At 49.2% G+C, this 26507-nt stretch overlaps 1 protein-coding gene across 3 annotated transcripts; it reads left to right on the top strand.

Moving 5' to 3' along the window:
- Positions 1–3444: 3444 nt before the first annotated feature.
- Positions 3445–22926, top strand: MTF1 (metal regulatory transcription factor 1). Of its 3 annotated transcripts, XR_014785221.1 has the most exons (12): positions 3446–3638; positions 4643–5112; positions 10378–10616; positions 11103–11234; positions 11901–11974; positions 12475–12608; positions 14001–14078; positions 14690–14792; positions 16760–17292; positions 17506–17569; positions 17971–19514; positions 19646–22926. XR_014785221.1 is itself a non-coding variant. In XM_084816239.1 (11 exons), the coding sequence occupies exons 2-11, from the start codon at positions 4693–4695 to the stop codon at positions 17995–17997; spliced, it is 1821 nt and encodes a 606-aa protein (XP_084672365.1). In that variant the 5' UTR covers positions 3445–3638; positions 4643–4692; the 3' UTR covers positions 17998–18089. The 3 variants fall into 3 exon arrangements, 2 of the variants coding, with proteins under 2 accessions (XP_084672365.1, XP_084672364.1); XM_084816239.1 differs by lacking the exon at positions 19646–22926 and having other exon boundaries at positions 3445–3638; positions 17954–18089; XM_084816238.1 differs by having other exon boundaries at positions 17971–22926.
- The last annotated feature ends 3581 nt before the right edge of the window (positions 22927–26507 follow it).

Genomic DNA, 26507 nt, shown 5'->3' with positions numbered 1-26507 from the left:
CTCGCGCGATCAGCAGGCACAAGGGAAACAGCTGACATGGGTCTGCTCATTGATCGCATTTCCATATCGCCCAACAGCCACAGCTCTCTGGGCGGTTCACCAAACAAGACTTAAAACCAAAACATACAATAACATCATAAAACATAAAAACATTTAAAAAATAAAAACCAAAATAAAAGCCAGCAGCAGCGCAAAGCCCTTAAAACACAGCAGCGTTTCAAAAAACAACAACTGAAGGACTAAAAGGCCTGGGAGAATAAAAAGATCCTCACCTGGTGTCAGAAAGACCACACCCTATTAAAAGCATGACCAGTGGACATTGCTTCGAGAACTGAGGCCACACCAAGGAGTGACAAGCACCCGGCAGAATCCCTGTTCCCTTGCCCCGAAGGCAGAAACGGTGCCGGGGAGGCCCAAGGGCTGCTGCCGGCACGTGGGCTGGGGTTCCAGCAGGGGAGCCGGCACGGGCGGTGTTCTGCCATGCCCCCTTCTTGGCCTGCCCTGTGGAAGGTTATTGCTGGATACCAGTCTGCCCTCGCTGACCGGTTTTTTCACTTAATGGGTGGATACCATAGTCCAAGAAATGAGATACGTACATAAATCCCGAAGCTGTGTGTCTCTGCCTGATGAGTCAGAACAGCTGCTATTGTATTGTAGGGCTTGGCTGTAGCCTAGCCTTCCTCAACCAGGTTTCCTCCAGATGTGTTGGACTATTTTAATTAATGCATTCATGTATAAAGTTTATTACCTGCTTTTCATTATTAAATAATCCCCAAATGGGGTACAAAACCAGTAAAGCACAGTAAAACCATACAAACATCATGGATTTCTGAGGTCTCTTGGGGTTTTTCCTGCAGGCTTAGCCAGTGGTCCTGCTGAGGACCTGGTCTCTGTTTGGAATGAGGGGATGACTTGGGTTTTCAGTATGACTGCTCCCAAATGTCCTCAACCCAGTCAAAGAACCATGTGAGCTCCTTGGTATTCCGAGGAGCTGAGGGCAATGAAACTGCTGTGTTGATGATTAGAGCGCAAATGGCACAAGGCTTGTAATGAATACGACTGAACATGGGTAAGAACCCATTTCTGATCTTATTCTGTGGCAGTGAAGAAATCTTACTTCTCCGCCACTATTGCATCTGCTCAGTGTCATCTAGCAGAGTTTTTGTGTGTGTGTGGTTATACTCTTGGGTATAGGCTCTAGAATACAACAACTCAAACCCCCAAAAGCCCACTTTGAGCAATTTGCTGGACATTTTGCAGATAAAATTGCTCGTATCCATGCTGACTTGGATGCCATTGTTTTGACTAAGTCTCGTGTGCCATCTTGTCAAGTTATGGATGCAGGCTTCCTTTTCAGCAACTTTGACAGAGTTGGACTGACTAGTAGCACTTGATATGGCTCTTCTCACAAGGGCTGAAGTGGAACTTTTTAATGCTGTAACATTGAAAAGCGGTCCCTGATAGAGTGTATCTGTGGAGAGAGTCTGTTTCTGGAGCTGTAAGACAAAGAAAAAGTTAGTTCTGCTTCTCCAAGCACTAAATCAGTAGTTGTGGAGTGTTTGACAGAGTAAACTGGGGAAGGTGTGGGTGCACATTTACACTGGGAAGTGTGTATTTAGACAGGTATTTCTTCTAGCTTTTCACTGCATGAGTGGTGAGCAGTACCTGGCGAGGGCCCTTCTACCTGGGCTCTAGGCAATTCTGTTTTTGATATTATTATTATATTATTATTAAATTTATTAATCGCCCATCTGGCTGGTCACCCAGCCACATTCTGTACCTATGTGATATCTTTTCACATAGACCCAATCTCTAACTTTTAGGCCATGACACTGCTCACGATTGAATGCAATGGATGTGCTTCTTCAAACTGTGAAAGTTCTTATCACATTTGATTAATTTCTTACAATAGTCTATGGTCAATGAATGAGTGTAGGTAGAGTCCTCATATTCAGGAGGTGAGGACACATTTTTTTTTGGCTTACCGGTGATAATTTCATATGGAGACAAGTGGTGTTTTCTGTTTGGGGTGGCCCTCATAGGCATCAGGGCTAATGGCAAAATAGCTAACTAATCAGAGTTCAGTTCAGTACATAACTTTGACATGTTTTGTTCTTCAGTATCCCATTTGTTCTCTACATTTCCCAAACTTGGGGGGGGGGGTGATATGGGCAGTGAAAGTGTTGGGAAATGTTCATCACTTTGCACACCTGTTTCTGGTAGGAGTTACGAAGTTCAAAAGTTTTTTAGTGACTGCGGTAGCATCTGCCGTCCTGCAAAGGGATGCCTTTACCCTCATCCAGAAAACAGACATACGATTTCTAACACATATTCAAACCTACGACACTTGGACATTTGAATGAAATCCATTTACAGATGTAAAAACAGACATTTAGAGAGACTTCTATATCCTTGTGCATCCCTCACAAGATGTCCTGCATTGTGGGACTGACAGGCAACGCAACAGAGACAGATGGACAGACAGATGGCTTATCCTTCCCTGCCAGCATGCAAAAAGGGATGAAGCATGTCGGCCAAAAGGAAATGGAGTGACCCAGGTGCTACCAAGCGGCCATCTGGGGATCGCCAAAGAGAGTCGGGGTGTAAAAAACAACCTGCACGACTCCACTTGGATTCATTATGTTTCGGGGCAAAATTTTGGGCTATGCTTAGGTTCCAAAGATTAACAAGGTCTTTTGCAGCTGCATCAGCATGAGAATTTGAGTGAGACACAACATCTTGCTCATATGTATGAACTGCACATTAAATAATAGCGATGGAAGACGGCAGGAGAACTGCTTTATAACAAATCTGAAATATATTTCTATTTTCAGTGGGAGTTCCTGCAGAAGTCATGAACTCTCTCTTTTCTTATAATTGACCAAAATCATGGGCTACTCTAAAAGCGTATCGTGACTCAGTGAAGAGTTATTTATTTTAGAGCAACGAGCTCAGCTACTTGAGCAGAGAGACTGGCCGATTCAAAGCACTCATAAGGAGTTGCAACAGCGTAGTCAGAAAGACATCTGCACATGCTCAGAGATTAAACTTGTACAGCAACAGCACAGACAAAAGGAGCAATTCCGTATACACTCCTTGTATCAACGGAAGAAGGCGCCCTTGCGAGGCCGGCGGGGCCGCCCCTCTGCGGAGGGGCACGGGCGTGGCGCGCGGCCCTCGCGGGGCGGCAGAGGCCCCCTTCCCGGGGCGAGTGCGCCCCCGAGGCAGGCGCCCTCGCCCCCGGAAAGAGGCCCAGGCCGCAGCCCCGGACGGGGGCGGGATGCAGGCCGCGCCCACGCTGCCGGGCGAGGCCCGAGGCGGCGCTGCTGCCGCGCCGCCCGCCCGGGGCCCGAGGAAGGCGCCGGAGCCGCCGCCCCGCCGGCCGCCGCCAGGGGCGCCCGGCGCCGCAGCCAGGCCCTTCGGCCTCTGGGAGGGGCCGGAAAGGACGGCCTCCCGGCGGGCCCCGCGCGAGGCGGAAGCGGAAGCGCGCGCGTCTGCGGCAGCCCCCGGCGGAGCGGGCCGAGCGCACGGGCGGCCGGCCGGATGACCGCGGGCGCTCGGGCTGCGTGCGGCGGCCGGGCGGGCGGGCGCCATGGCGCCGACGCGGGCCGACGGCGGCCCGCCGCTGGGAGGAGCCGGTGAGGCGAGGCGGGGCCGGGCGGGGTCCTGGGGGAGCCTGGCGGCCGCGCCCCCTCTCCTGGCGGCGGCGGCGGCGGCGGGCGGGCGGGCGCGAAGCTGCCGCCCTCCGCCTCTCGGCCGCTGCCTGGCGGCGAGCGCCAGGCGGGCGCCGGCGGGAGAACGCGGGCCAGGATCCCTGCGGGGGGCGGTGGTGGCCTCGGCCCCGCGAAGGGCCGGCGGGGGCCCGGGCCGCGAGGCCTGACGACCGAGGCCGCCCCCAGCCCGTGGAGGCTGGGGCGGGAGCTTCTGGCCCTCCTGGCAGCCCCGCCAGCGTAGCCAGCGGCGAGGGGGGATGGGCGTCGCAGGCCAAGACGTCTGGAGGGCCACAAGTTGCCCGCCCCTGCAGGGCCGGCCGGTCTGTCCCCGCAGCGCAGCGCGGATGGCTGCGGAAGTTTGCGAAAGGGCCGCGAGAGCGGAGAGGTTCCCCCAGATGCCTTCCGTGGTTTCTGCTGGCAATAGCCGTCTCACGGCCCTTCTGTATAATGCCAGTCTGGAAGGATCCAGTCCTTAGAAATGTGCTGTTGAAATTTTCTGGGTCTGAGAGCTTTACTCAGCCCTCTGCATGGCTGTTGCCTGAAAATCAGAGGCTGTTTCCGATGTATTTGAAATATGTTTTTTAAAGAAGAATTTAAAAAAAATGCTTGCTCTGTCAAGTGTCCCAGGGGAAAGGGGTGAACTCTTGCACCTGAGTACAATAGCAGGTGAGGCTTGGTTGTGATTGTTTTACTATAATTTGTAGTTTTCATTATTTTAAAATAACCTTTCTGCGAAGTGCCCAAAGTGAGTGTACAAGTTTTTTTAAAAAAAGCTAAACCAAGTGAAACCTCAAAAATACAAAATAAACGTAGATCCTAAAACAGTAAAGTAGAGCATCAAATGGAAACTAATTATGTTTATTGGATGTTCAGGGCTTCAGCTTTGACCTGACTATCCTAATTGTATGTTCTGTATTATTCTCTTACAGATGAGCTGTCACGTGTTCGTTTTGTGGGTCTACCTGAATTCCACTAAGACATGGGGGAAAACAGTCCTGAGAATGTCATCTATTACGAAGTAGAGGAAGATGAGTTGGCCCAGGATAATAAACTGTTGAGGTTTGTCGACAAGAATGGCCTTGTCCCAGCCTCATCCAGGACTGTGTACGACAGGACAACAGTTCTCATTGAACAAGACCAAGGGCCACTGGAGGAGGAGGAGGAGGAGGAGGAGGAAGGGCAGTGCAGGGATCACCTGCCTTTTCTACCTGATAATCATGAGGACAGGTTTCATTTGATAGCTGACCATGAAGGAATGTCCCAGGGTTATGTGCAGCACATTATTTCTCCAGATCAGATTCATTTGACTATCAATCCTGGCTCAACTCCCATGCCTCGAAACATTGAAGGAGCCACCCTCACTTTGCAGTCAGAGTGCCCGGAGACCAAGCTCAAAGAAGTAAGTAACAGACTTTAATCTGACTATGTTCTCCTTTCTGGATGTCTCTTGTCTGTCTGAACCTCTTAGCCCAATGCATTGCTTTTTGTGTTGCTTTTAAAAGCCATGGAGACACTTTTGGATTTCAGCTTTGTCCTAAGATGCATGAAAAAGGGAATGTCTGGATTCTTTTCTTGTTTCTCATTCTTTGGGGCCAACAACTGCCTTTCCATAATCTTCCATCTGCATCAGAGAGGAGGTGCCTGAGCTTCCAAGCTGATTCTGCATGTGTTCACATGTTCTTCTCCAAGATAGGGTTGTGGAATACAAATCCAGTGTTACACTTCCATGCATTTTCAGGTAAAGGACGATTCCCAAGATGCACGATTGTGTCTCTTCAAAATGAGATGGAAAGCAGGCTTCCCAGTAATGGCAGGCAAGGACTCTTACATTTTGCAGGGGATATGAAGCAGTGCTTTTTCTTTTATTAGCACACCAGGTAGTCTTGGCCATTCTCTCCATGCTAAGTTGTGCATGGTCATGGGTGACTTTCGCTTCTACTTCATACTATTTGTCGTCCTCGGGAATTTTTATAGTACGAAAACCTTGTACTGTGTGCTAAAACAAGAAAAATAGTTCTGTGACCTGTTTAAATTATGTAGGGTTGCCTGATTTCTCTGACTTTAAATAATTCTGTTAGTCACGGATTGGGGCAAGGCACTGTGCTGGCTAGTGAAGCCCTACCGTCTGACCACTGGAAATCTCTAGCTATTAACAGTTCAGCGGGCATTTATTGCTCCTGCTTTCCGAGTGCACATCCTTGGAATTATAAGGGCCAGAAAACTCCTATTTAAAAAGTAGAGAAGCTGAATTCTACTGAATGCTACATCTGCACCCTTGCAGAATTGCTGGGTATAGTTCAACCCTGAAAGTAGTTAGGATAAACTATAATGGAGAAAAGCTCCAAACTGTACTGACTTGGCTTCCTGGAGCAGTGGCAGGGAAAGGGATACTTTAGAGCAGGAATGGGGAACGTGTGGTCCTCCGGATGATGATGGACTGCCCAGTCAGCATTACTAATGGTGAAGAATGATGGGAATTGCCATCCAACATCATCTGGAGGGACCTACATTCTCCATCCCTGCTTTAGAAACACAGTTAAGAGACACTCCTTGGTTTCAGATAGGAAGAATTTCAGGTTTCAGATTGGTTATGGCTTCAGATAGGAAGAATTTCAGGTTTTTATGATTGGTTATGGTTATTATGACCTAGGAATTGAAATATCTCTCCCCCCCCCCCCTCCATGTGCTGTTCCAGTTCTCCGCTGAAGGCATTGCAATGGCTGCCCAGATTTGGGAGATCAGCTTCCATTCTGAAAGAAAATACTGCACCTGAGTCAGCCAGGCCTCAGCTGCTACATCTCATGAACCTGTTGTCTTTTTCTGCTCCTACTGCAGATGTTCCTCAAACCTTTAGAACAGTACCTGTCAATGGAGATTCCTCTTGCCTAACCTCTGGCCAACAATCATTAGCTGGTGGGCAGCTGCTGCTGATATGGGGGAGTGGGTCAGATGTACATTTACATCTTAAATGTAAAGGACATGGCATCAGAAGAGTTAGGGTGCTGTTTCACCAATATATTTTCATCCTTTTGATGGTTTGATGTTGCTTGGGGGGTTGGGCTGGGAAGTTTTCTACAGTTTGGCACGAATAAGGGACTGTAGAAGAGCCCAAACCTCCTTTACCAAGAGCACATGACGTTCAAATAGGCTTTGAGCCTCTCTCATGCTAGTTATATGAATGCAAAAGTGGAGAAGATGCATTTGGCCTTGTAGGCCCCTTCCAACCCTACTATTCTATGATTCATTTACTCTCCAAGGCAGCTTACAAACAAAAAACAACTATCAAAGAACAAATAAGAAAATAATGGATAACAGTTAAAGTCAAACTTAAAAGCAGCAGAATCCTGGAAAAGCTGAAATAAAACGATCTTCTCTGTCTAAAGGCAGTGGCAAGGGGGCCAGGTGGACATCGCTGTCTGGGAGCCCCAAGCAAAGAGCCCCTGTCTCTAGCGCTCACCTGTATTAAATCTGATAGAGTTAAATTCTTAGGCAGAACTTCGTAATGTGAATAAGCATTCTGGCCAGTGTAGGTTTTACATTTGCACTAAAAACATGATTGAACAAAAGATGCTTTGAGGCTCATGTGAAAATGCCCAAAGAGTGAGCCAGAGCCCTGCCTAATGTCTCCTTTGCCCCAGGCTTAGGATACCTTCCAATAGGTCATATAGAGGCAGCCTCTCCATGTGCTCTGGAGGGGCAGGGCAGAATTGTTGTTCAGTCTACTTATATGAATAATCAAAGGGCCTGAGCCTGAAGATAAATCAGGAGCTGGGCAGGGTGTGTTGCCTTTGTTAGCAGAACAACACACTGACATGTGTGGTGTGTGTGATAGGGTGGGGTGGCACACTGTGGGCAGTGTTGCTGCAGTGTCTTCTGATTGCTCCAGGAATCCTTCCTAAGCCTCCCAACCAGTGGTAGCAGTTCAGCTGCCCCTCAGGTGATCCCATATTGCTTAAAAAAGGAAGAAGGGAGAGTACTTAATTAGAGGATCTTCTGTCTGCATTCTTTGTATAAAGCTTTGTTGAGATCCTTCAGAGTGTCCTTGATTGGGGGGGGGGGGGGCGTGCTCTGTAAGCTTGCCCAGCAGAAACATCACACAGGTGACCCCTTGAATGCAGGCAGGTCAGCCAACAGAACTCCTGTGCTTGCAGGAAGAGCTGCTCCCATTGGGCAGCTGGCTCTGGGGCTCTTGCAGAGGCCAGTCACTGGAGCCTGGGGCGTATCTATATGACTAATGTGGATGCTTATGAGATGTGAGTGTGGAGCTCCAAGAGCTGTGGGAGTTCTGATTCAACCAGGTCTTCCATTTGAGAAACATTCCAAATGCTAAGTGGTGATGGATGGGAGGGTTTTTCCAAAATGGAAAATTTTCTGGTGCTTTATTTTCCCCCAGAAAATGTTCCATTCCATAAATTTTCCATTTCAGTTCAATAGTAACGATGAATGGATGCCAATTACAAGTACAATACTAGGCAAGCTTGGCAGATTCAAAGTTGTAATTAATGTTTTTTCAGGTGATTATCCCTAGCGAGTATGTGGTAGAATACATATATGCCATTGACATATGTAGATATGTCAGGCTGAAATAGAACTAGTAAGTAGTGAAAATGAAACTGAGGGGCCCCAACAACCATAGTAGAAGAGAGCTGAACTCTTTTGAAATAAATGAGCAGTTGTCAGCATATCATGCACAGTTCTTTGGGTTGCTGAAATGTATTAGTGTGTCAACAGTTTTCAGTACCTTCACCCCCCCCTTAAATTAAACAATGTAAGGGAAGTACATCCTATTGTCCTCACATTTTTACCAGTATTCTAATACATTCTACATAATATAACATTTAAATCACATTACGTGTGTTTAATGAAATGGAGCGATCTGTAAGATGCACTCAGAGATGTCTGAGTGTGAGCCGTGGAGTGAGTTTTCACTTTCACAGTTTGGCACAAGCTTTTGCAAGGCTGCTGATGTACAGGGAAGTGGCTCGCTTGGATCGCAGAGTGAGAGAGAGGCTGTTCCAAAGTTGCTTAGGACAGCAGGCTGTGCTAGGCCCTTCTCCTGAGGGATGGATGGATGGGTATATATCCTGTGCTGTGCTGTGTTGTATTTTATTCTTGTAGTTTCTGTGATCTGCCCAGAGAACACTTGTTACTGGGAAGATTAAAAATGTAATAAATGAAATAAAATTGGTGTGAGGGGGTGGGGGTGAGGCAGGTTAGTTATTGGCTTTGATCCTGTTGAGATGTGCCAGCTCTTTGCTTCCCCTGCATTTACCTGCTGTTTTCCCATCGGAGAAGAGGAACGGGTCATACAGTTTATGTGGCATATACCCTGGTTCAGAGATTCTCTCAAACTATATTGTCAGTATGTCGGCAACCGCTGATCACCTGTCTACTGTGTATAAAGTCAGATTTCTCTTACAACCAGATACCACCTAGAGCCAGTTCAATACTTTACTCTGATATGGGCAATACAGAATTTTAGTTCTTAAGAAAAACTATTAGACACGATTTGCCTTTTTGTCTTTAACTACAAAGTATTAGCATAACAGTACTAAATACAAGAGCTTATACATGCATACATTCAAACACATGAAACATCTAACATCACTCTTAAACAAGGCTTCTAAGCAGAGTCAAGTACATTTGCTAGTTTTCAGTGATAATCAACATCAAGCTTACCAGGTTGTTCTACAGGCAACACGTTAAGGAAAGCTGATCCTAAAGGACAGCTTCCCCTGTTGCGTGCTCTGAGTTTCCTTTATATTCTTTTTGGATGCCATAAAAGATGTCTAAACTATTTTTACTATGGCTTATATTTCTTATCCAAGAATTCTAAAGATAATTTTCTACTCTATGTCTAAATGAGATTACCGAATTTGAAGTTTCTTGAGTTTAATGTGCACAGTAACATACTTATCTAAACATTTTAGCTTTCATATGTTTATGGGTATGTTTTTGACACAAACATATTTGCTTGACACCATCCTATCTTGTGAGCTTGTTTTTTTTTCATATTTACAGTCTCCAGTGAAGCCTCTTGGTCACTTATCTGATGGCCCATCTGACCTAATAACTTTACAATACTAAGTGAAAGTCTTAAACCTACATTTAACATTGTCACCTCCTTATCTAGATTCTTTTCTAAATAGTAAAAGGATACTAATGATCTATTTCTAATGGCCTGCTACAATTGTCTCTCATCTAGCAAACCTCAGAGATAAGATGTTTTAATTACTCTTGGGTGAGAAAACCATACTGGGTGGTATTAGGCATTGGAATCTGATTTTTAATTCCAGAATTCTCTTAGAGGTATTGGATTATAGAATTTCCTAATCAGGCAGCTAGGGAAAGATCATGCAAACATGAAAGATTTGCTTGATCTGCCAGAGTTACTATTTCATAGGCTGCTGGAGAATACTAGTGAAGTCCCAACTGATATTTCAGCTGAGCTTGTCACCTTGGAAATGTAACAGATGCCATGGCTGAGATTTATTTCCTATGTTAACACGCCGCTCAGTCTTTCTCCGAGGAGCTCACTGCAGCAGCATGGGGCCATCCAGTATTTTTTCTCACAGTAGTTCTGTGAAATAGGTTGGGCTGGCAGATTGGTTTGCCAGCATTCTAGTATGGGATGTAAATTGTACCGTGTCTGTCTGTCTGACAGGTGAAGCGCTACCAGTGCACGTTTGAGGGCTGCCCGCGTACCTACAGCACTGCAGGCAACCTGCGCACCCACCAGAAGACGCATCGGGGGGAATACACCTTTGTGTGCAACCAGGAGGGGTGCGGGAAAGCCTTCCTGACATCCTACAGTCTCAAAATCCATGTTCGAGTCCACACCAAGGAGAAACCTTTTGAGTGTGATGTTCAGGGCTGTGAAAAAGCCTTCAATACACTGTACAGGTAAGAGCAGGAGCATTCTGTTCTCCCAAGCTGGAGCTTCCACCCCTGCACCACACACACACACACATAGGAATGTAGTAAGAATAAATTCTGGTTAGAAACATCGCAAATGTAAATACAGCATTTACGTAATTTATTTTCAGGGGGGATATACTTTCTTTTCCCTGCAAAAATCTCTCACACACCCACATCGCTGCTTCTTAGCTCCTCTGAAATTAATTGTCTGAAGTGCAGCTTCCCCCCAGCCTCTTCCTCTGGGTGGTGGCTGTATTAAATGGAGCTGCAGGGGTTGGAGGGGCGAACCTGCTTCACCGCCAGGAAGTTGGGCCATTTCTGCTGGCAATCCCCTTGCTTGCATTTGTGATGGTGTCCAGATGGAACCAGCTGTTTCATGTGCCTGTGGGAGTTCAGGTTTTCTGCCTGTTGCGCAGGTCTCTTTCTGGAAGAGGCTGGCAGTAATGGAGAGCCCTTGTTCCCCACTTGCAGGTTAAAAGCCCATCAGAGGCTTCACACAGGGAAAACATTTAACTGTGAATCGGAGGGTTGCAGCAAGTACTTCACCACACTCAGTGATCTGCGGAAACACGTTCGGACTCATACTGGAGAGAAGCCATTTAGGTGAGCCTTCAAGTGGGGGAGCAGGGGAGGACTTGGGCCACTGGCCAAATGCTGTGCTGCTGTGCTATGGCCTGCATTGGATCTCAGGCAGTGCTTGGGGCTTCAGCTGTGGCTCATTTTGAGGCTTTCTGTGGCAAGCCCCACGTTAAACTCACCCTGGCCTTTGAGCTACTCATTCCCAGACTTTCTCATCCTGATTCCACAACATGTCCACCTCTGGTAAATGTTCTGTAGCCTGGCAGGTCCCATGTGGCCTTAAAAACCCATAGCCACACAACACTTTTTGTTGCTCATGGCTAGAAGAGCCAACGGTGGTAGCTTTTGCTAGTTGTTCAGGAGAGTTTCAGCAGCACCTACAGGATTTTCCCTTCCTGCAAAACCTCGAAGGCACAGGAACCCCATCCTGTGTTGAAGCCAGGCCCAGGGGTGCTGCCCTGGTCAGCCCCTGAAATCCTTCTCAGTGAGCTATGTTGAGACTGTACTGGCTAGTATACTGCTTGTTTCCTTGATTTCTTTCTCGGTGATACTGCCCATCCGGCAGAGGTTTCAGAGGTTTCCTGTGTGCAGATTAATATCTGTCCTGCTGCTGCAGCAGGAAGAAAGAGGTGTGATTAGAATTGGTTTCTGCAAGAAACCTCTTGCTGACCTCTTCTCTTTGTTCTATAGGTGCGATCATGATGGCTGTGGGAAAGCCTTTGCTGCAAGCCATCACCTAAAGACGCATGTCCGGACACACACTGGTGAGACACTAGGGACAGGTGGCTCTTGAAACTCTTTTGTGCCACTTGAAGGCTGCAAACACCCCTAGCATTGATGCAGCCCAGGCTATTCTGGCTGGGGTGATGGGAGGTGGAGCCCAGCACATCTGGAGGGCACCAGGCTGGGGAAGGCGGATGTAGCCAATGGTCCAGATGCTGGATGCAACCTGCCAGAGTTGTACTGAGTGCTTAGGTGGTGTTGACTCAGCATTAAGGGCAAGTTAAAATGTTAGTAATACGAACGCACATTACTAACACATATGCTTAAAAAAAAGGGCCATGACTCCCTGTGGGGGGCAGTCAGGCCAAATGCAGAGGTGTTGGAACCTGCTATGCCAGGATCCCGCACATAGAGGGTCTGATCTCCGTGCCTTGCAATGAACATGGGAGTACAACTTGGTATCTGTGTAGGCATTAGCTGAGCAGCAATGAACTCAGAGGCTGCTGGTCCTGTACACGTGCATGTATTTTTTCTGTTGTAGGTGAGAGACCCTTCTTCTGTCCCACTAATGGCTGCGAGAAGACCTTCAGCACACAGTATAGCCTCAAGAGCCACATGAAGGGACATGAAAAGGGGCCCTCCTACACTTTGCTCTCCAACAGCAGCCTCTCCGAGGTAGGTGCCTTCCTCCCCAGCTGAGGAAAACGTGACCTTATCTGTACCCTAGATAGCATAGTGTGCTCTGCTCCGTGTGGGTCTGTCAATATCTACAATATCTGGGACTTTTCCAGATCTTTAGTCCTTTTTCTTTAAAATATAAGTATTCCACCTTTCTGCCCAACAACAGGCCCTCTCTGGCAGTTGACATAAGTGGAAATATCTACTCCCCAGGTCTTAGATGCTGCTGGTGTGACTGTTTCAAAGTGCTCCTTAGGCATTCTGCAGGTGAAATTGTACAATGGGGAATGAGTATCCAGCAGAACTCTCTGCTACTGAAACAGATTGCTGATCTGAGCAACACTTACCAAATCTATAAAATATGGTGTACTTTAACCTTTAATGCTTTAATCTTGTCATGCTGGAATTCATGATCTTTTTTTTAATCAGGTTACTGGTTTTTCCTTACTCGCTGCCCTTTTGCGGGAGGGGTATTCAGTCCCTCATAGTCCAGGCTAGTAGTTGAGTTTGAAATATCAGAATGGAAAGTGTTTGCTCACCTCTGAATTGTTACTGGAAGGGCTTGTGCACGGAGAAAGGTGGGGGGAGCTCTGCAGCTCAGTGTTAGAGCCCCTGCTTTGCATGAAGAAGGTTGCCGGTTCAATCCCCAGCAGCATCTCCAGGCTGGGAAAACTTTTGCCTGAAACCCTGGAAAGCTGCTGACAGTATTGGGCTAGCCGGACCAATAGTCGGATTCGGTATGAGGCAGGTTCCTGTGAGAGAGAGAGAGAGAGAGACCAAGCTTGGTTGGTTTCCCTTTCCCTCCCCCTTAGTTTTTAGTCCAGAATTCCTGCTAGTTCCAGTTAGCAAAGGTTATGAGATAACTGAGCTGGCACCCTCCTGCTGCATGGTTTGCCCATCTTCCTCTGTCTCCAGCCTTTTGAATTTAAGTTAATCATTTGAACAATAGCAGTTAAACTGTAAAGCCCCCGTGGAGTCTGAGACGAGACAAGGGACACTGAGCAAAGCAGGGAGGGTCAGTCACTATGGCAACTGTGGCGTGTGCATTTGTAAATAAAGAACTGACCTTCAGCTGTACCATCTTGAAGTTTCCTTCTGAATCAGACTGCCTTCCTCCTTAAGTGATCAATGGTGTTTCTTAATTATTTTTTTTTTTAAGAGATGGATTTGCCAGAGTCTCTGATCGTTCCTAAAGCGTTCTTGGTCTCACCTTGCTTGTAATTCGGGGGGGGGGGGGCAGCCAGTGGCCTTCCAAATGCTGTTGGGCTCCAGCTCCCAGCATCTCTCAGCACTGGGGCTGGGGCTGATTGGAGTTGGAGTCCAATCTGGGGCCCCACCCCTGTTCTCAGTGGTCCACTGCTTAACGCAGAGCATCCCTCTTCTCTGCAGGACACAAATCACTCACTCTGCCTGAGTGACTTGAGCCTCATGTCCACAGATTCAGAACTGCGGGATAATTCAAATCCAGTAAGTATCTCTTAAGGGGCCGCGGTGGCTTAGTGGTTAAGACACTGAACTGCAGACTGGAAAGTCAGCAGTTGGAGACCCGAATGCTGCGTGACGGAGTGAGCTCCCGTCTTCAGTCCCAGCTCCTGCCAACCTAGCAGTTCGAAAGCAAGAAATTGCAAGTAGATAAATAGGTACCGCCTCGGCGGGAAAGGTAACAGCATTCCATGCACCTCGGTGTTCAGTCATGCCAGCCACATGAGCACGGAAGCGTCTTCGGACAGCGCTGGCTCTTCGGCTTAGAAACGGGGATGAGCACCGCACCCTAGAGTCGGACACGACTGGTTGGGGACACCTTTACCTTTTTTTAAGTATCTCTTGTGTTCTATTATGATAGTGCAACAGACAGTGTGGAGCATAGATGTAACCATCTCAGCATTTCCTTGGATAAGGGCTTGTGTTCTCCATTTCTTCATGCTGATGAAAGCCAGCAAGCTTCTTCTGTCTCTCCGCGCTCCTGTGCATTAGATCTCTTGAGTGTGCTGTCTGAGTGTGTGTAGGGCTGGCGTTGCCACCAAGGTCCAGCACCAGCCGCTGACTGTGAGTGCCTCACTGCTACTTCTTTTCTCCAGATGCATGGACAAGACCTGAGTACGATCTCACCAGCAAGCATCTTTGAGTCCATGTTCCAGAGCCCAGAGCCTCCCACAAATCAGGAAGACTCTCAGCACACAGGTAGAGGTCTGCTCTGCATTGCTGGTTCCTTTAGCCTATTCATCTCTTATCTTAGAAAGAACAGGGACCCCAAGGACTTGGCAAACTACTCCAAGGGTTAAGAACTGGGGGTCCTGGCAGGTTTCTGGTGCTAAGTGTGCAGTATTATGTGGCTGGAGGAAACCATGGCTGAGTTTGCATGACACAACAACCCACCCTGTGAAATAAGCCATGTGGTGTGGGCTGTTGTCCAAACAACCCACGGTGAGCCTGACAGATGATTGGGCTCACTGTGGGTTGTTCTGCCCCTCCTTCCCCCTTGGTCCCCCAGGTGGTTTCACCAGCAGAACCTGTCTTGTCTGCCACCAAGTCCCTCCATCCCCACTCCAGTCATGACTTCAGTCACAATCGGAGCCTTTAAAAAAAAGTTCTCTTTTCTTTTGGGGGGGCAAAAACGGAGCCAGAATTTTTTCGCATTTTCCCGGCCTCGGGGAATGTGCCAAAAGCCCCGTTTGAAATAAATTTAAGCAGGTTTTCAGAGTTGCACGCTTGCGCAACTCCAACTGTCCAAAATATTCAGGCTTGCCTTACCTGGAGCCTTATATGTTTGAGCTGTCAAACATACAAGCTAACAGTCAAGGCTACATGGTATATGGGCTGCTTTGACAACCTTTGACAGTTGAAAGGTGGGGAAACAGGCTGTAGATCGCCCCCTTAGCAAGAGGATCCCCAGGATTTAAAGGATTGCCCTGACTTTTGGGAGTGCCTTTGTCCTAATCCATCCCTCCCCAAGTCAGCAGCAACAGTTTTTCCATAGAAAAGTGCATGCTACCTCTTTTTTGCTCCCAAATGCATCTAGTTTGACAGCTGTCTACAACTGGGAGTGAAAAAGGGGGTGCCATGCACTTTCCTATGAAAACCAGTTGCTTCTGACTTGGGGTGGGATGCATTAGGACAACGGCACTCCCAAAAGTGAGGGCAATCCTTTAAATCCTGGGGATCCTCTTGCTAAGGGGGTGATCTACACCCCGTTTCCCCACCTGTCAACTGTCAAATCCCCACTCAGGCAAGTGGGAATTTGAAGCAGGACACCCGCAAAATTCATGATTGTAATCGGAGCAGGGATGGGGCGGCTTGGCAGGACCCAGCGACAGCCCCTCCGGTGTGCCATTTGGGCACAGTTGAGGGGCTGTCCCTGGCAAGAGGCAGCGGGAGCAGCTTGCCTGCAGTCACGAAGAGCAGCAGGGGCCACTGTTGCCAAGAGGCTTGCCAACTGATGCCTGCTACCCACATTAGGTTGGCAGTGCGGGCTTCAGACAGCATGCCAACCCATCGTGGGTAAAACAACCCCAACAACAAGCCATGGGTTGTTTGGTGGCTTGTTGCCCATGCACAAGCCACCCTGCGGAAGTTGGTCTGGGTTCGGACGACATGACAACCCACCATGGCTTGTCACCCAGTCCATATCTAGAAGCTGAAGAAGAAATGGCATGGTCCTGTCAAGGATACCTGCCAGCTGATTGCAGTTGCATCTGTGTCCAAGATCCGTGTTACCCTTCTGGTGTTCCAGGCACCGTTGTGCTGTAACTTGCTGGCCAAGGGTAATAAAGCGATGCATTCTCTGCTAGCATTGAGCAAGAGGGGAGTGGCTCCCAGGGGATGAGCCATCATGGGAGGGCTGCGCGTGGTCTACTGAGGCTGCTTGAGGAAGCCTGGGCTTGCGCTGCTTTGAAGAAGAATGCAGTCACGGTGTGATTCATTTTGTCTGGTGCCATGCCCTGCCTCATCAGAGCCCAGACAGCAAGAGCAACATATGGTGAGGCCAGTGGGTCAGGTGAGGGAGGGCCGTTGCCTTCGCAAATGGCACAGACCTTTTTGGAGGGCCAGTGCTACTCCTGGTTGGGCCAGCATCAGGACTTGTCCTGGACCACAGCTGGACTCCTGGGCTAGGTGCCGCTCTGGATCTCACTGTACTTCTTGTTTGGCAGATGCCTTGATTGACGATTTTGGGGGTGATGGAGACCCAGCCCCTGCCATCCAGCCCCCTCCAGGAGAGACTGCTCCTTTGTCCCTGCCACTTGTTTTGCAGCTTGGCATCTCTGAGCCTTCTCCCCCGGCACTGCCCCCTGCCCCCACTGGTACTCCGCAGGTAGCATGTGGAACTCCTGCCACAGTCCTACAGTCCCCAGAAGTGCCTGCTTCCAACAGCACACTGTTTGCAGCCAATCCCCAGGATTTCCTGCAGCACATCCAGACTCCTTCACAGCCCATTGGAACAGGACTTTCTGTAGTCACAGGCACAAGCCCTGGACGACCAGCAGGGGCTGCTGCTGAGATCCTGCCCGGTGGGCTTCAGTCTGTGCCTGTTGGAGGGAGCTCTGTGCTGGCTAGCAGCCCAACTATCACCATCACCCCATCACAGAGTGCAGCCATTCTGCAGTCCAGCATTGTCATGGGAGAGCAAAACCTCCAGTGGCTTTTAAACGGTGCCACCAGGATGCCCCAGAATCAAGAGCAAATGGTGAGTAATATCCATTCCCTGCTCCAGCACGGAAAGTGCTCACAAGCGGAACGGACTGATCCGCTGGGGGGGGGGGGGGGGCTGGGGGCTGGGGCTGGGCTGAGCGTGTTGCCTGCTAAGGTCTGTGGCTCTAGCAGTGTGGCGACTGCAGTGGGGAGGCTCCACCTTGCTTTCCGGGGGCTGATATGCTGATCTTTTTTCCTCTTCCCAAAGCCCCAGACCCCAGTGGTGGAGAAGGTCTTCTTTACTACTGCCCTGCCTGTTGCTAGTAATGCAGGTAAGTAACACATCCTGGGATCACTTCCTCTTGCCTCATGGGAAGGCATTCCCACCACAGAGTGGGCATGCAGAGTGGAAGGACATGGGGGGGGGGGGCTGCATGCCTGTTTTGAATGAGGAAGGCCTGCAGTGCTCCAGTTGCTCACCCGGGCTGATCCATAGCATGAGCCCTCTGCTGCTGCCTGGGCTAGGTCCGGGTGAACTGCTTATGCGGGGAGAGGGGAAGTGTTCTGCCCCTTGGGAACAGGCCAGCAGCCCTGCTCTGCTGCTGAGCCCTTCCCAACCATTGCTGCCACCCTCACCCTCTGCGTTTCTGCGGGGAAGCTGTGGAACACACACGGGTGTGCAGAGCGGCAGCTGGCACTTGCCTCTGGCCTGACAGGACGTGCTTGTCTTCAGGAAGCTCCGTGCAGCAGATTGGCCTGAGTGTGCCCGTGATCATCATCAAGCAGGAAGAGGCCTGCCAGTGCCAGTGCGCCTGCCGGGACTTGAGCAAGGACAGAGCCGCTGCCGCCAGCAGCAGCAGCAAGAGCTGTCCCTCGCGTGGCTCCAAGGCCTCGGAGGAGCCTCGAGCCTTCCCTGTCGTCATGGCCACCAGCACCCCCTCTGCTGCTGCCCTCGCGTCAACGCTGCCTCCTCCTTGCAGGCGAAGTGCCCTGGCGGAGAACCCGTCAGACTCGCGGAACCGGCCCTTAAGTGCCATGGATGTCTCAGACTTCCTGTCTCTCCAGAGCCCTGACACCACCTCCCCTCTGATTCCCACTGAAGCTCTCCTGCAAGGGGAGGAAGAGCTTGCCCTGGGCAGCAGCTTCCCCGAGTGAAGCCTTCTTACCTGGCCCAAGGGGGCGGAAGTCGAAGGAAGAGCAAGGGCCTGTTGCTTCCTGGAAGTTGGGTCCTCTCCCTTGGGAGGTGAGGCCTGTCCATAGAGAAAAGGCAACATGATGTCTGAACTGCTGGGCTGCACTGTCTTGTCACTTTTGCTCAGGGTGACACGAGCGCTGGAATCAGAGTCGCCTTGAGCGGATCGTGGGGGCTGTCTGCTCTCCCGCAGCACCTTGCTGTGGTGGTGGAGGGAGTGGAGAGCGTACTGGTGGCATGTGAGGCTGTTGCGGCTCCATGGGGTGTCTTCAGTTCCAAGTGTGCACTATTTGTATTCTTATACTGGAGGGAGGGCAAGGAGATGTCTTATGTAGGAGGAGTAAAATGGTGAGGTGGCTCATAGAAGCAGCTGCACTTTGCAAGATGGGGGGGGGGGCCTTCAGGGCCAGGGAGAGGTGGACATGGGCCCCACAAGGGCTCATCTTTTTGCTAGCACTCAGTGTGCTGGAAATACAAGCCGGGCACATTGTCTCTTTGCACATGCACAGACGGACTTGCTCCATAGTGGCTGCTGGGTTTCTGTGTCTCTCATAGATATCCTGCTTGGCAGCGGAGTGCCACTGTCTCTCCAGAGTGGCAGCACAGGTGCTGGCATGAGTTCAAGGGCTCAGAGGATTTGCACTCTTTCAGCTTTCCCAGATTCACCTGCCCAGCACAGCAGCATGAAAAGACACCCATGCAAGCTCAGCAGTTTGGTGCTCTGTGGAGATCTGGGTGTTGGTCAGTTGGAGCTGCTCCTGCCACACAAGAACAATCCCGCCAGTTCTGGCCAAGCACATACCTTGAATGTGCTGCACAGTCCTTTGGCTACTCTGTGACGTGGGGTCTGTGGAGCTGCTCCCTTCCTTTGCAAAGAGCTGGTGCTCAGCCAGCTAGTCCTCCCGCTCTTTCCAAAGCCTTCCTCCTTTTTCCTGCCCTCAGCCTGCTGCAGTGGAAAATGCATCCTTTCGTATCTCTAACTTACTCAGGGTAAAGTCCTCTATCCAGTCGCCGGTAAGGGTGTGAGCCATCTCCTCTGCAGTGTTTCAGCTCTCCACCGTTGTGAACGTCGCAGGAGAGGCGATGCTGTGCCTCAGCCTTCCCCAGCCTGGTGCTCTCCAGAAGAGCTGGACTGCGACTCCCCAACATCGCTGCCAGCCTTGCCACTGGCTCAGAGTCATGGGAGTTGCAGGCCCACACATCTGGAGGGCACCAGGCTGGGGAAGGCTGCCCTACATCGTGTTCCTCCATCAGTGAGGATTTCACAGCCGTCCCCTTGTTTGAGGGGCGGCTACAGGAGGGTCTTCACTCGTTTGTTGTGTAGCTTGCTATTTGTCTAATAGACAATAGCCGTGAGGAAGCTTCTTGCATGCAAACAGGCAGCTGGGTGGCAAAGGAGGCAGGGGCAAGAGAGTGCAGTGCTGGGGCTGGGGATTCTTGGTTAGCCTGCCTGCTGGGGCCTGGAATGTGGAGCCTGGGAGGTCTGTTTCCCAGGTCCTGCTGCAAGGGGCCACTGACCCTCAAGGGCCATCCCCGGAGCTCTGAGCGTGATGGAACTCGGGACATCTCGGAAACTCCCTAGCTGCTTTGTGTATGCCTCCTCCCTCTGCACTCTCAGTTACTTGGGCAAATAGTAGGAGACTCTGCCTGGACAGAAACTGGAGGGCAGTCTGTGAAAGCAGCCTGCCCTGTGAGACGGCAGCTGCTGTATGCAAGCGTGCTCTGACTTGGTTCTTTCTGGGAGGGCTGCACATGGTGGTGGAGAGCACAATGGGCCTTGGGAAATGTCTTTGCAAAGCCCTTTTGGTGCTTTTCACTCCTGCTCCTAATTTTATTTATTTATTAAGTTGGACACAAATCAGGACTTCATGAGTCCCCCTCGCCCTCTCATGTGCCAACGAGACTGGCATAGCCTTCAGTGCTCCTGGGTTGGGCATGAAGAGGCCACTACTCTGGGCACTCAGGACACCTGTTAGGTGGGTCTGTCACCAGAGTGGATGTTGGAGATCTGTGGTGTGGGAGCCTTGCCTTCAGGACGCAGCGAGGCCTCTGGAATGGTAGCCCTGTGTGACTTCCAGGCCCAGCTGGTCTTGCTGCTTGCCCAGTTGACTCTGCTAGGGGCTAAGGGTTGAGGGATGTGGTTATGCTAAGCGACCAGGACATGGATAGCAACTGAGGACTTCTTTCTGGCTCAGATGGAGGACCTGCTGGGGTGGAAGTCTGCTGCATTTGCTGGAAGCTGCTGCTTGAGTCTAGAGAAGGAAAGTATTTTGCTAGGCTGCTCCATTGACACTAACGTGCTGGGCTTTAAAATGCACTTTAGTTCTCTTTAAGCTGACTGCTGCAATTTCATTTGTAAATAACTTTTTACAATGTTTATTAGGATGTTTCTGCCGCCCCCTCCTTTTTGCTCTGAGTAAAAGTTAATGTGGGTGTGCAAAAAGAAGAGCACTTAACCTCAGTGCAATATGTGTAGCTAGCTAGAAATGGTGTCCACATGTGCACGCTGTGTGTGTGTGTGTGAGAGAGAGAGACTGACTGACTGATGGAATGGATTGGGAAACGACCTCAGCTCTGTATTCTGCGCCCTTCTGACTTGTGCATCTTTGAGCAAAGGTCCAGTCTATGCAAAACTTCCATTAGGAGCCTGAGCTGCATGCAATCAGGTTAGGTCACTCATTTTTCTGCAACAATTTCAGTCACTGCTCAAATCCAGTGGTAGCTTGTTACAACTGCCATCCTCTTCTGAATACCCCACAGAGAGAAAGGCAGGGCAGGGGGCAGGGTGTGTGGGGCAGGGTGCCCTAGATGGCATGTATCGCCTTCTAGAATGGATCTTCCTGGTCGTCTGGATGTCACATTCCTGCCTTACTTTACAGCAAGGGACTCTATGCCAGAAGTGGCAAAACCCTTCAGACAGCATTTTAAAAGGGTTTCTCTCCTCACACCTTCTCCTAGAACATGCCAATAGTTGATCCGTAGATGCAATGATTCAACAAGAGAAGCTGCTCTTGAGAAATTGGGACGTGGAGGAGGTTGACAGCACAAGACGTTCCTCTTTGCAAAGGCCATTCAGCTGGAAGTTAGATGCTGCTCTTTAATGTTACACATTCTGGGTTAGTTTTTTAATTGGGGTATTCTTCCCTTCTTTTGGAAATAGTGTCTCCAGTTTTGTTTTTAATATGCATCCCCTGTTGTTGGGGAGAGGGCCGAGCTTTCAACTTCTGCATTGTTTATTGTTGTTTTCTACAGTTTGGACTCTGGTTCTGCACTGAGAAATGCCAAGGAAACTGGATATTTATGTAGGGCATGTGTGTCTGTGTGCATTTGTGAAAATGGGTGGAAATGGTGTGTAACCCACATTGTGTTTCTAGTGGTGTGCACGCTGGCCAAAAATGGTTTCTATGCAGTGGACACTTTCAAGTAATGCAGTTTATACTTTTCTTAACACATGGGTGTTTTTGGCTTTTTGTTCCCCCTAGTAAAGCCCAGGGAGATCTTTTTTTTTCTTTTTGCAATTTGTTAATTGAAATTGCGCCTTCCTTTGCTCTGCAGTCTTCTCTTTCCAAATGCTAAGCTGTTGAAAGCTCTTTATGTGAGGAAACAGTAGGCGCTGCCATTCTCCCCAGTAGTGGTCTGGACTCAGATGTGAAGGCTCCATCAGTTTTCTGATAAGGGATTTAAGCAACCCCTTTCCTACTTTGGACTAGTTTGAGGCATACCAGGAGATGGGTATCTTGCATTGCCCTTGAAAGAAGGAGGGGCAGGCTTGTGGATATGTCTGCTTTTATTGGGCAGAGAAATCTTACCAGCTATTAATACAGCACATGCATGAGATGGAGGAATGCAGGGGAAGATCCCACAGTTGAGGTAGGGTTTTTAAGCCCCTTCCCCACAACCATCAGTCACCTTCCCATGCGAGGTGTATGGGTACACCCTAGAGGGTGGGAGGTGGAAACACCCAAAGGCTCTCAGATAATTTTTGCAAAGTGCCTTTCGGGGTCCCTCCTCCTAGTTTGGACCATGCGCTGAGCACCTGACTTCCTGCATGGCAACACGTGGTGTTGTACGGTAGAGCTCCAAGAGGTGCAGAACTTGGCCCCCTGTTGCTGCCTGCAGCTCCGGAGGCACACAAGGCGTGAAGGGGAGATGGTGTGAAGTTGCCGGTTTCTCTCAGGAGTACGTGTGTTGTGTTTAAGCAAATTTAATTTAATTTTGAAACATGGGAACAAATGTCCTTGCATTGAGTGATGTGAAGATGTTAGTTACAGGTACAGTACTTCCAAAGGAAGATCCTCTCCAAACTCCAGAAGAATAAACATGAATTTGTATTTTTGAAGAATGTAAAATGTGAAATAACAGTGTTTGCTTAACTGCTCCATTTTGTATAAAATTAATATTGTACTTTGAAATACCTGCAAGGAAGTGGAAATAATTTTTTTAATTGAAAGCAATATAATACCAATGGGTTCTAATTAAATGCTTATTTAAACCTGGTGCCTTTTGGAGGAATAATTTCTGAGATAATGGGAGATATGAGGGAAGGGCTGTAACTCTGGCAGGGCACACGTACTCCATGCAGAAGCTCCCAGCCTCAGTCCCTGATGGCATCTCCAGGCAGGGCTGGAAGACCCCTGCCTGAAGCCCTGCAGAGCCATCAGTGCAGACAATGCTTGCCTACATGGTCTGACACTCTGAGGCCGCTTCCTGGAGTAGGTGAGCACGCCGTTCCCCATCCTATGAGACTGAGCTGAAGGTGGCGGCGGTGGCAGAGGAGGCACCTTGGGCCTCATTCCAGTAGTGAGCCATGTAAGGGCCCATCCCATGAGCCAGTGAGGAGGAAGGAAATACAGTTGCTGAGCAAATGGTGCATTGCAATCAATCATGCATGGTTACACCCTAGAGTGGGGGAGGGGTCTCCACCCATACATTGTTGACCCCAGTACATCATTTCAAGTTGCTGAACATGAAGTAGACTGGAATTGGAGGTGATAAGAAAGTCCTAAAAGGCTGAGCCCAGAAGCTTTTAGCTGAGGAGTGGGGGACTCCCCCCCCCCCAGCTGCATTCCCTCAGGGCAATTTGTTGAGGACCACGTGGCAGTAGTGGATGGGGCTGGAACCAACATTGGATGGGGCAGGATCTTTTGTCTACATGCTGTTAAGGAAATATCCAAGGCAGGTTAAACAGTCAGAAATTTATTAGAGCACATCACAGCTGAGGGAGAGACAGTTGAAACTGTCTCACCAAATAAAAGAAACAGGATGCATTTATACAGACTGAAAGTTGGAGAACAAAGAAAATACACTATGCATACTCGAGGTAATTTAGCTCAGCAACAGTCTTATCAGCATAGCTGTCTGCTTATCTTCAGGGATGAGCTACTTTCGTGGATAGGAATTTCCTGCTTATAATGAGCAAGTTAGTTACCTTCCCATGGCCAGACACGTACACATTCTATCCCATCAGGCACCTCGCCTGAACCAAACTACTTACAAGGCCTACCTTCACAATGTGTGCACACATACCTGTCCCACTCTTTCTCTCCCTTTTAGTTTTATCTTCCCCACCCCCAACCCTTTTTTGTCTCCTACAAGGCAAAAGGGCCAGCTGCTCAAAGGAATCATAGAATGGTAAGGCTGGAAGGGGCCCACAAGGCCATCGAGTCCAACCCCCTGCTCAATGCAGGACTCCAAGTCAGAGCATCCCTGACAGATGGCTGTCCAGCCTCATCTTGAACGCCTCCAGTGTGGGAGAGCCCTCCCCCCCCCGGTAATTGGTTCCATTGTCGTATTGCTCTTACAGTCAGGAAGTTTTTCCTGATGTTCAGCCGTAATCTGGCTTCCTGTCACTTGAGCCCATTATTGCGTGTCCTGCACTCTGGGATGATCAAGAAGAGATCCTGGCCTCCTTCTCTGTGACAACCATCATATCTCCCCTCAGTCTTCTCTTCTCAAGGCTAAACATGCCCAGTTCTTTCAGTCTCTCTTCATAGGGCTTTGTTTCCAGTCCCCTGATCATCTTTGTTGCCCTCCTCTGAACCCTCTCCAGTTTGTCTGCATCCTTCTTAAAGTGTGGTGCCCAGAACTGGACACAGTACTCCAGATGAGGCCTAACCAGTGCTGAGTAGAGGGGAACTAGTACTTCCCGGGATTTGGAAGCGATGCTTCTATGAATGCAGCCCGAAGTAGCATTTGCCTTTTTGGCAGCCACATCACATTGTTGGCTCATATTCAGCTTGTGATCGACAACAATTCCAAGATCCTTCTCGCTTGTAGTGTGGTTGAGCCACGTATCCCCCATCTTGTAACTGTGCATTTGGTTTCTTTTTCCTAGGTGCAGAACTTGGCATTTGTCCCTATTAAATGTCATTCTGTTGTTTTCTGCCCAGCGCTCCAGTCTATCCAGATCACTTTGAGTTTTGTTTCTGTCTTCCAAAGTATTAGCTATCCCTCCCAATTTTGTGTCATCTGCAAATTTGATCAGCATTCCCTGCACCTCCTCCTCCAAGTCATTAATACAAATGTGAAAGAGCACTGGGCCCAGGACTGAGCCCTGCGGTACCCCACTCGTTACCTCTCCCCAGTTTGAGAAGGTCCCATTGAGAAGCACTCTTTGAGTCCGATTCTGTAGCCAACTGTGGATCCACCGGATCGTTGTTTCATCTAGCCCACTTTGAGCTAGTTTGCTCATCAGGAGATCATGGGACACTTTGTCGAAAGCTTTGCTGAAGTCGAGGTATATGATGTCTGCAGCATTCCCACTGTCTACAAGGGAGGTTACTTGATCAAAAAATGAGATCGGATTTTTCTGGCAGGACTTGTTTTTGACAAATCCATGTTGGCTTTGAGTAATCACGGCAGTGTTGTCAAGGTGCTTCCAGATGGATTGCTTTATCATCTGCTCCAGAATTTTCCCAGGGATTGATGTCAGACTGACTGGTCTGTAGTTCCCAGGTTCCTCCTTTTTACCCTTTTTGAAGATAGGGACAACGTTAGCCCTCCTCCAGTCATCTGGCACTTCCCCCGTCCTCCATGATTTCTCAAAGAGAATAGACAGCGGTTCTGAGAGTTCTTCTGCCAGTTCCTTTATGACTCTAGGATGCAGTTCATCTGGCCCTGGAGATTTGAACTCATTCAAAGTAATGAGGTGTTCCTTGACCGTATGCCTGTCGATCTCAAGCTGCAATCCTGCCCCTTCAGCCTGTACTTTGCCTTTGCCAGGGGGGTCATAGACCTTCTTTTGGGAGAAGACTGAGCCAAAGTAGGAATTGAGCACCTCTGCCTTTTCTTTGTCATCTGTTATCCTTTTGCCATCCTGATTTAATAGCTGAACCACCATTTCTTTCCTCTGCCTTTTACTACTCACCTAGCTGAAGAAAGCCTTTTTGTTGTTTTTAACATCCCTTGCTAACCTCAGCTCATTCTCAGCTTTAGCCTTCCTGACGCCATCCCTGCAATTCTGTGCTACCTGCCTGTACTCTTCCTTTGTTGCTTGGCCTGCTTTCCACTTCCTATATGTGTCCTTTTTTGTTTTCAGGTCATCCCTAAGCTTTTTGTGAAGCCACATTGGCTTCTTCTGTTGTCTTCCACCTTTTCTTCTTGTTGGAATTGCTTGTGATTGTGCCTTGAGAATTTCCTTTTTTAAAATCTCCCACCCATCTTGGACTCCTTTTCTCGCTAGCATCGCTTGCCATGGGACCTTACTGATCATTGTTCTGAGTTTATGAAAATCAGCTTTCCTAAAATCCAGGGTACGCGTTTGAGTACACTCGGCTTTTGCTTCCCTTAGAACCAAGAACTCAAGTACAACATGGTCGCTTTCCCCCAGAGTTCCTGTAACTGCTACTAATAATACAGATGTCTAGAATTTAGCTGTGATAGTATGATTAGCTGTGATGGTACTTGCAGCAATGTGACCAACCACATGCCCTCTCGATCCCTGCCCCTCTTGGCTAATAAAAGCTAGCCCAGGGGGTAAGCAGGGGCTCTGCCACTGAGCTACGGTCCTTCCGATATTGGGGTGAATCGGAGGAAACTAGCAGAATGCAATGTAGCCCGGTGTTTTGGGATCCTCTGCA

The sequence above is a fragment of the Heloderma suspectum genome, chromosome 10 (assembly GCF_057233095.1).
Source record: "Heloderma suspectum isolate Gila_16-S chromosome 10, 16-S_ref, whole genome shotgun sequence".
Lineage (NCBI taxonomy): Eukaryota > Metazoa > Chordata > Lepidosauria > Squamata > Helodermatidae > Heloderma > Heloderma suspectum.
The sequence above is the reverse complement of the archived record's forward strand: the minus strand, read 5'-3'. Positions and strand labels throughout refer to the sequence as shown.

What these genes read in the sequence shown, in the direction of transcription:
- MTF1 (XM_084816238.1), top strand. Translation starts at nt 4,693, where the DNA reads ATGGGGGAAAACAGTCCTGAGAATGTCATCTATTACGAAGTAGAGGAA. An exon ending in GCCTTCAATACACTGTACAG is followed by an intron (nt 10,617 to 11,102) that starts GTAAGAGCAGGA and finishes CCCCACTTGCAG; the next exon opens with GTTAAAAGCCCATCAGAGGC. An exon ending in CCCAGAATCAAGAGCAAATG is followed by an intron (nt 17,293 to 17,505) that starts GTGAGTAATATC and finishes CTCTTCCCAAAG; the next exon opens with CCCCAGACCCCAGTGGTGGA.